Source organism: Diaphorina citri, unplaced genomic scaffold (genome assembly GCF_000475195.1).
Source record: "Diaphorina citri unplaced genomic scaffold, Diaci psyllid genome assembly version 1.1 scaffold857, whole genome shotgun sequence".
NCBI classification, from domain to species: domain Eukaryota; kingdom Metazoa; phylum Arthropoda; class Insecta; order Hemiptera; family Psyllidae; genus Diaphorina; species Diaphorina citri.
The window spans coordinates 51027-59577 of NW_007378289.1; the positions used below are offsets into that span (position 1 = coordinate 51027).

An 8551-nucleotide genomic window follows, 5' to 3' on the forward strand; every position below is an offset into this window, starting at 1 on the left:
CGAAATGGGGCTCAACCAAATGACAATTTTTTTCGAGATAGAGTCCTATTCCGATGTAAAAGTACCCAAAAAGTGCATTGGCGCACTCAAAAACATCCAAAACGGTCCCTAAATCCCCTAAAATGTCGCTAAAAGGTCGCAAAAAAATAACGTTGAAACAGCCATGGTTTACGACCTCGCATGAACTGACGTCATCACGAAAAAATGGCTGCCCGCGAAAATTTTGTGCGTTTCAAAATTCGACAATTTTTTCGAGATAGAGTCCTATTCCGATGTAAAAGTACCCAAAAAGTGCATTGGCGCACTCAAAAACATCCAAAACGGTACCTAAATCCCCTAAAATGTCGCTAAAAGGTCACAAAAAAATAACGTTGAAACAGCCATGGTTTACACATGAACTGACGTCATCACGAACTGACACATGAACTGACGTCATCACAAAAAAATGGCTGCCCGCGAAAATTTTGTGCGTTTCAAAATTCGAAAATTTCAAACGAAGATTTCTCATCTTAGGAAGCCTCAAATGAAATTTTAAGCATTTCTATTGAAATCAGCGTGTTTCGAACTTCCTTTATCAGCGAAGAAAAAAAAAAGTGGTTGAGCCCCATTAACATTTTGCTAATTTGCGGTTATGACATTTCGAAAACTCTCGAATTCTAAGGCAGAAATTTTGAATGATCAGTTTTATTTGTAAAACTGATCATTCAAAGAAGAAACAGTTTTATTTGTAACAACAAATAAAATTATGAAAATGAAAACACATGATATCAATCAAAATCATCCGTACAATCTTCTTGAGATTGTTTTTATCTTCGCAGAGGGGCCTTCCTTCGAAAATTTCACTTTAGTTGTTCACTTTGATTTTTCATTCAACTGCAGAACTTAGACAGGAAGATCCTACAGGACCACCGACCACTGAAGGCCTGATTTTCTGATCGAGTCCAAGGTATAACGAGAAACTTTCCTTTATATGTTGAACTGAATGAACATGTTTCCCAAATTTCATAAAAATCGGACAAACAATGAAAGTTGTTGTAGAACAAACAAATAACTAACTCCGTCATAAACTAAATGCAAAATCAGACAAACTAAATGCAAAATCTCCGCGTTAAAACTTATGTAGTGGGTACTCACTCTGTTCTGATGAACCTACCCACTTACACATTACCTACAACAAAACGTACATACTACATACCTACTACCTACCTACCCACAGGTAAGTATAGGTACTCATCATTAGAATGGTAGCAGATCCAAACTCTATTCCAGATACCAGTGAGTATTATGAGTAGGTACTAATCTCCTAATTATTTATGACGAAGGAGAAGTATTATTGTTAAGTCTCGAATGATTTCCGTAATCCATTCTACAGCTGTATATCCCCTGCCCCCATCTGTGTCTATTGTAGAGTTGTAAACTATACTAACTTCAAGGCAAATGCATTCATGCAGAAAACAGTCACCCTATTAAGTAATCTCAATCTAGCCTATAGAATCCGACCTAAACTCCAACAAAGGAGTCTTGTATGACTTTAAAGTAGGAACTGAATCTATGTTCCTAACCTAGGTAGGTATGTGTATAAAATTTTACATTTGTCTGTGCACGTATGTATATACAACTACATGGCATGAAAATTTTCAGTTATCCTTACTCATTATATTTTTATTGTCATAATGCTCCAAAGAACACTAAATTAATTAGAATGTTGGTAAGAAAGTTTGTACATATTTCTAGACATGGTCTCCACTCCAGTCAAGTGAAGACCATGTCTAGAAATATGTATGATATCGTACTTGACCATTATCTCAAACTAAACAAAAAAGAAAGTTTGTGTTATCTGCTGGTATGTAAAATGTAAGAGTATCTAAGTACATGTCCGTCTGATACGCTGATGGACCTGTTTCGTCCTCTTAGGATAAGAGAGAGCTTAGAATATAAAGATAGGATAGGATTAGAGTGATAAGAAAAAGAACCCAAGAAATAACATAAATTAATACCTATTAATAAATCAGTTTCCGTAGTTTTTTACCCCCTTATCTAACACCAGTAAGCTTACTGTTTTCCCATGTCTCAGTAAAAATTACCTGTCCTCACATCTTTCCTGTTGAGAATCACCGAGTCCATCCAAAATGTTAACAAAGGCTCAACTTGTGCTGTCTAAATTGAAGTATGGTGTCTTGAGTCTGGAACATACCCTAGCATGCACTCTTGGATTTCAGCCACCTCCACCAATAGGTGAGTTAACAGGGTAGGTAAATAAAATCAGAGTACAGTAGAACCTCAATTATATCAACCTCCAATATATCAACTCCAAAAATCAGTGTTTTTCTCCATATCTGGTACTTGTGCAGAAGTCACGTCCATGGAAGTTTGCTATCAAAGGAACTGGCACAAACAAGCAGTGACCAGTGTTATTATAGGGTTAGGTTAAACGCAAAAAGGAGTTTTCACTTATATGAACTCCAAAAATCAGTGTTTTTCTCCATATCTGGTACTTGTGCAGAAGTCACGTCCGTGGAAGTTTGCTATCAAAGGAACTGATGGCACAAACAAGCAGTGACCAGTGTTATTATATAGGGTTAGGTTAAACGCAAAAAGGAGTTTTCACAATTAGAGTAGTGATTAGTGTTATTATAGGGTTAGGTTAAATACAAAAAGGAGCTTTCTTTTCCATGGACGTGGCTTCTGCATAATTACCCCATAGTTCAAGGAAATCCTAGTCTATCAGAGGAACAGATCAAAAGTGTTCAAACAATGAGACGAATGACAAAACAATATCAAAGATGGGTTTTTTGTTTATTTCTTATTTTTTTTTTTTTTTCAATTTAAAAATAAAAGGGTATTTCTTCCCTATTTTGTTCTTTTGTACCACTAAATTTGGCCCTATTTTCATTGTTTTATACGGAATTTTGATTATATCAACTTTTATACAGAACCTCGAATCTATAATCTACCCTCAGTCCCAATTAATTGATATAAATTGAGGTTCTACTCCACTGATAAACAAACCAGACACTTTGGAAAGGCTGTAATTATTTAGAAGCCACAACATTGAAAAAGAAAGCTTCTTTTGTGTTTAACCTAACCCTATAATGACACTGGTCACTGCTCATTTGTGACAGCTCCTTTTAGTAGCAATTTTTTTTATTGATGTGAGTTCTGTACAAGTACCCAATGCAATGTTCAGTAACAGTTCTCTCTTTTTAATTTCAGATTTCAATGTGGCAGTGACTCAAAACAGCTCTGTGCTTACACCAAAGCCAGTAACCAAACTATCACTGAAGGAACTCTTTGATACTTCAATACTGTGGGCTGTACCGAAGAAAGTGGAAGATGCTCATGCCGAGAACAGACCTGACAGTTTGCAACACATGTGGTTATACACATCATAGTAAAACACTATGTGGTAAATATTATTCATTATCAATCTCACGAGTAAAATGATTGACGTGAGTTCTGACCAAGTACCCAATGCAATGTTCAGTAACAGTTCTCTCTTTTTTATTTCAGATTTCAATGTGGCAGTGACTCAAATCAGCTCTGTGCTTACACCAAAGCCAGTAACCAAACTATCACTGAAGGAACTCTTTGATACTTCAATACTGTGGGCTGTACCGAAGAAAAGAAGATCATTGGAGAGACGAATGAATAGGAAGTACGGATCCAAAGACCAAGTATGGAAGATGCTCATGCCGAGAACAGACTTGACAGTTTGCAACACATGTGGTTATACACATCATAGTAAAACACTATGTGGTAAATATTATTCATTATCAATCTCACGAGTAAAATGTTCCTTTCCTAGTCTTTTGAAAGTTATGTACCCATATGGTTTAACAACAAACTTGGAAAAAGATAAGTATTTCACCACCATTTTTATTTTGTAGCAATAGAAGAACTGCTACATTTGACTCACATGATCTGTGTTGTAGAATGTCTCATCAGATGGATGATAGAAGGCACAATAATTCCTGCCCTTGATTTTTTTTTTTTTATATATCTCAGCCCTAAGTTCTATCTACACTCTTTGAGACTAGGTACTCTATTGATAGCTTTCAATACAATTTTATAGTCAGCTCCCATGGCGTAGTGGTCACTGCACTTGCCTTGCATGTGGGAGACCCAGGTTTGATTCCCAGCAGGGTCAAGAAATTTGTATCATCCAAATGATTGATTCCGTCACTGGCTGTTGCGGGGCCCACTCAGCCTTGTGAGGAAGATGAGTAGCTATGACATATAAATGCACATAGCAACCGGTGCCAGCATGGTAGGTAAACATTGGATTTTAAAATTAGATTTAAGTAGGTAGGGAAGTGAAACCCCAAACATTTAAAGCCAGCAGACACTATTTTAGACCAAAGGATGTGATAAGAGAGGCTAAAGTGCCTTGATGGGAAAAACGGTCTTTCTTTAAAAAAGGTTTCATAGAGGGAACTATAACTGCTGAGATCTTAATGTCCCAAAATTGAAGAGGAAAAAAGACAGGATAGGAGAAAGTGAGCCATTATAAAAACAAACCATATCTAGTCAGGATAAAATCCGCCCCGGCTGGATTGAATCCATAACCTAGCACTTACAAGGCAGACAAGCAACCCTCCCGGCTAACTAGGCTGGCTGGTAAAGCTTTATTCCTACTATAGTGCAAGACACAAGGTTAGGTGCTTTAGGTAGCTACTGGGGTCACTTACTTCTGATTTTGAAACATCTAAGAGCTCTGAACTTTTTGTAAGGTTAATATCAACTTCCTTGAGATGGTCAGATTTATGATCTGAAATAAAATAAAAAAGACAAGATATCTATGAAAAATATTGTCCAATAAAATGTTTTAATCCAAGGATAAAAAAAAACTATGGACATGTTTTGGGTCTCATGTCAGTTTGTCAGGTGAACATAATGTACTTAAACTCTGCTTTAAAAACAGTTAAATGAAATGAAATAAAGTTTGTGTTGTGTTTTCTGTGTGGGGTGATAATCAGCAAAGTACCTATTCCAAAGGATTTAAATTACCTACAATGCTGCAGTGAGGTACCAAAGTTGTGACATAGTAATACAAAGAAACTGCATTTACAATACAATTTTATTCTTGTTCACAGGAAATTGTTACGCCAAAATCAAAGAAGAAACAACAAGACTCCAGGACAAAATTGTCGAGGCGCTTGGCTTAAATCCTGTTGATAAGGAGGTAGTGGTGTTGTACAAAGGAGAGAAGGAACATGCTTCCGAAGAATTCTCTGAAGTAAGTTGAACCAGATTTTGGGCAGCAAGGGGAGAAAACTGTTTATTTTAGCGAGGAAAATTAATTTAAAGGTAGATAAAATTGAAAGGACACCTGAAATAATGACACAAGTCTCATTATCACAGACAATAAATTATTGGATGCATCTTATTTTCTTCAATGCAATATTCATTTCTTTATTGACAAATTAATTCCAAAAATTAAATACCTTTTTAAACAAGCAAGGCAGTAAGAACATTCCATCATTTCTTGTTCTCATTACTGTAGACTTTTGGCTGTTGTTGTTCTTTTTATTATTCTTAACATTATTATTGAATTTATTTCATTTTGACATCCTTTGTACCTTGTACCGAAATCGTAAGTATCCATTTTCATAAATAACCTAAGTAAAATAGGACTTAACATTATTTCCTCAATATTGTTTTTAGTTCTTCCTTACCTTTTGTTTGTAGACTTTTGGCTGTTGTTGTTCTTTTTATTATTCTTAACATTATTATTGAATTTATTTAATTTTCACATCCTTTGTATGTACCTCGTTCCGACATCATAAGTATCCATTTTCATAAATAACCTAAGTAAAATAGGACTTAACATTATTTCCTCAATATTGTTTCTAGTTCTTCCTTACCTTTTGTTTTCACTCCATGATTTCTCATTTCAGACTCACCGAGTTATTGAAGTAGAAGGAGAACGTCCCCCATGGTTCAGCAAGAATCTGCTGCAGAAGACCACACAGAAACCCTCAGACTCTACCGATGTCAAACCTACTGAATTGGGCTAGAGTCGAAATTATTCATGTGTTCAACAGGTTGAATTGTGTTAAAGTAGGTTAGTTCAGGTAATCTTCATAGAGGGGCAATTGAAGAGATGTAAGGTGTTGAACACCCCCCCCCTCTAAACCAACACAAATGACACCAATAGATATGTGGCTGAAACCAATTGAAGTGGCTGAACACCTGGGCCTACCAGTAACAGATGGGGATGGAAGAACCTGATGGGACTTTGGCTACTACAACAACAACAGGTAATCTTTATTTGTTGAAAAGTCCATTTTTATAATAATGGTTGGTGCTGAAAAGTCAAAACTCTAGCTATGACCTATGGCATACTCTCTGACCATTGTACCTCTGAGGTTGGTTCACTGTTTTAGAAATATTGTTAGAGGGTTGACATGGTGGGCGAAAGAACACCAGAAATGGTGAAGTGTAGCAATCGAAATACGACTGCATTTTTTTCTAGACAGATGGCATCAAATGTAGAATCATTGCAAGCAAGTGTGTTATCACTGGACCAACCATGCCCCTTTGAATTAACTTGAAGTGAAGGTGGTAGCTCTCAATTTTCAGATTAACATTCAGGCATTTCTAGATCAAGAAAAAAGAAAGTCACTTTCTCTGTGTAAAAGCGTGTCTGAGTATAATACTGTCATATTGTTGTGTAGTTACATTGATTTTTTACAATAAAAATTATCATGAAACACGTTTATAATAAATTATCTTTTGTACACTAATTATTTACAAATTTCGAAATAAAAGTAGGTACCTAATACATGAGTGTACACTCTAATAATCTATTTTATGTACAAAATAAAGCACTAAAAGCCTACCACATAGGAAAAAAGAGGAAATGAAATATCTATGTGTAAAGTATGGTGGAAAAAAATAGGAACTATGAGAATAAATTGTAAATAAGTACAAGATTGAGAGAAAAACCTACAGCAGCCCATTTGCGAAAAGAATAATGTTGTAGGTAAATTGAAAAAGTTACAAGTAGAAAAGTAGTAGACTAAAAAGAAAAAAAATGGAATACACTAACAACATTAATGCACCCGTTTCCAATAGATTACTGAAGTTAAGCAACATTGAGCATGGTTATCTGAATTTTCAATGTTAGGGTTCATGTCTCGAATTGGTACGTATTGGCCCGTATACAGGTTTTAGGAGGAAACTTGCTAAGCTCCCTGCTAAATATTGAACTGCGGAAACACAGTGGCATGTTCCAGCGTATTCCCTGTGCACGGGTCATCCTCATTGCTCTCTCCAAAATGTGAATACACATGTGATAGAAACAGATCGTCTTCAGTTTCCACATGTTTGCACATCGGACAGATCTGTCCTTCTAGACTGGTGTCGTCCAAGATGTCGAGGTCCTGTAGGTGAGTGTAGCTGCCGTTGGATAGTTTGGATACCTTGTAGGTTTTGTCTCGTAGTTGTTTCTTCAGATTTACGCAGTTTGGACAGAGTGGAGGGTTGTTTTCTTTGTCTGTAAAGAAAAATTTTACGGTGTTAAAGAATTCCAGAGTTAAAACTTAAACAGAATTCAGATAAGAAAAATGGGAGAGAGCCAGCCTGGTTAGCTTGGAAGGTAGCGCATCTGCCTTGTAAGCGCTAAATCACGGGGTCATCGGGTCAATTCCCGCCCGTGGCGGATTTTATCCTGAACGGATGGTGTTTGTTCCTGTTGGCTTTTTCCTGTCCTCCTCTCTTCACTTTCGGGACGATAGGACCTTAGAAGTTATAGTTCCCTCTATCAAACCTCCTTGGAAAAAAAGGGTAGATTTTATCCAGTAACAATAGCATATTAAACAGTTCCAGACTAAATACTCAACTTGAGCAAGTTAGCTTGGAGGGTAGTGTGTCTGCCTTGTAAGCTCTAAGTCGCGGGTTCGATTCCCGCACAGGGCGGAGTTTATTCTGAATTGATAGGGTTTGTTTTTTCTAATTCAAACCTAAATTGTTTACTGTTCCTTTTCTATCAAATCTCTCAGAAAAAAATCTATACCTTTTTTGGCCTGTATCCAAATGTGAACCGTGGTTCTCATAAGTTGTTGCTGATTACGGAACTGACTCAGAATGGTTCTCAATTGAGAATTGGTGTTCTGATTCAGTTCTTCACCAAGTTCCATGATTTCAAATTGTTGGCCTATCATCTCCGTTGTTGCTCATCATGCTGAGGTTAAACTCAAAAGTCTCTTCATACTAGCAGTGTCTTTTACCTGGAGGAAAATAGATTAATTTTAGTTTGATGGTAGTCTTTTTTTTTTTTTTTTTTTTTTGTGAACAACCTTTTGTTCCTAGTGTTAAAGTGTCTTAAATTAAAAGAAGAGGCTAAAGTGCCTTGATGGGAAAAAACGTGTCTTTCTTTAAAAAAGGTTTCATAGGAGGGAACTATAACTGCTGAGATCTTTAAATGTCCCCAAAAATTGAAGAGGAAAAAAGACAGGTACCGGAGAAAGTGAGCCATTATAAAAACAAAACCATATCTAAGTCAGGATGATAAAGATCCGCCGCTGCAAGGCTGGAACTTGAATCCATA

The 8551-nt window shown here is 36.4% G+C and overlaps 2 protein-coding genes and 1 long non-coding RNA gene across 5 annotated transcripts in view; 1 reads left to right on the plus strand and 2 right to left on the minus strand.

The window, feature by feature from the left end:
• The first annotated feature begins 1918 nt into the window (after positions 1–1918).
• Positions 1919–8551, plus strand: part of LOC103512586 (39S ribosomal protein L32, mitochondrial) — a 10802-nt gene continuing 4169 nt past the window's right edge. Inside the window, exons 1-5 of one of the 3 annotated variants that reach the window (XR_003392426.1) lie at positions 1919–2235; positions 3511–3756; positions 5094–5236; positions 5898–6074; positions 6261–6731. Coding sequence is in view for 2 of the 3 variants with exons in the window: in XM_008477363.3 (XP_008475585.1) it covers positions 2130–2235; positions 3511–3756; positions 5094–5236; positions 5898–6017 (615 nt within the window). In the remaining variant the exon portion in view is untranslated. Of the gene's footprint in view, positions 2236–3510; positions 3757–5093; positions 5237–5897; positions 6220–6260; positions 6732–8551 lie in introns of those variants that run through there. The other 2 variants (XM_008477363.3, XM_026826021.1) reach the window with 2 other exon arrangements.
• Positions 5444–5932, minus strand: LOC113468807. The gene is made up of 2 exons (XR_003392427.1): positions 5865–5932; positions 5444–5675 (listed from the first exon to the last, which is right to left on the minus strand). It is a non-coding gene; the product is annotated as an uncharacterized LOC113468807 (long non-coding RNA).
• Positions 6774–8165, minus strand: LOC103512588. The gene is made up of 2 exons (XM_008477364.3): positions 8018–8165; positions 6774–7498 (listed from the first exon to the last, which is right to left on the minus strand). Exons 1-2 carry the CDS (start codon positions 8163–8165, stop codon positions 7200–7202), a joined length of 447 nt encoding a protein of 148 aa, XP_008475586.1. The 3' UTR covers positions 6774–7199.

Bases quoted from the DNA above. Each gene is read 5' to 3' on its own strand.
- LOC103512588 (XM_008477364.3), bottom strand. From the start codon at position 8,165: ATGATAGGCCAACAATTTGAAATCATGGAACTTGGTGAAGAACTGAAT. The intron at 7,499-8,017 runs GTATAGATTTTT...TTTTCTTTACAG, and splicing joins TTGGATACAGGCCAAAAAAG to ACAAAGAAAACAACCCTCCA.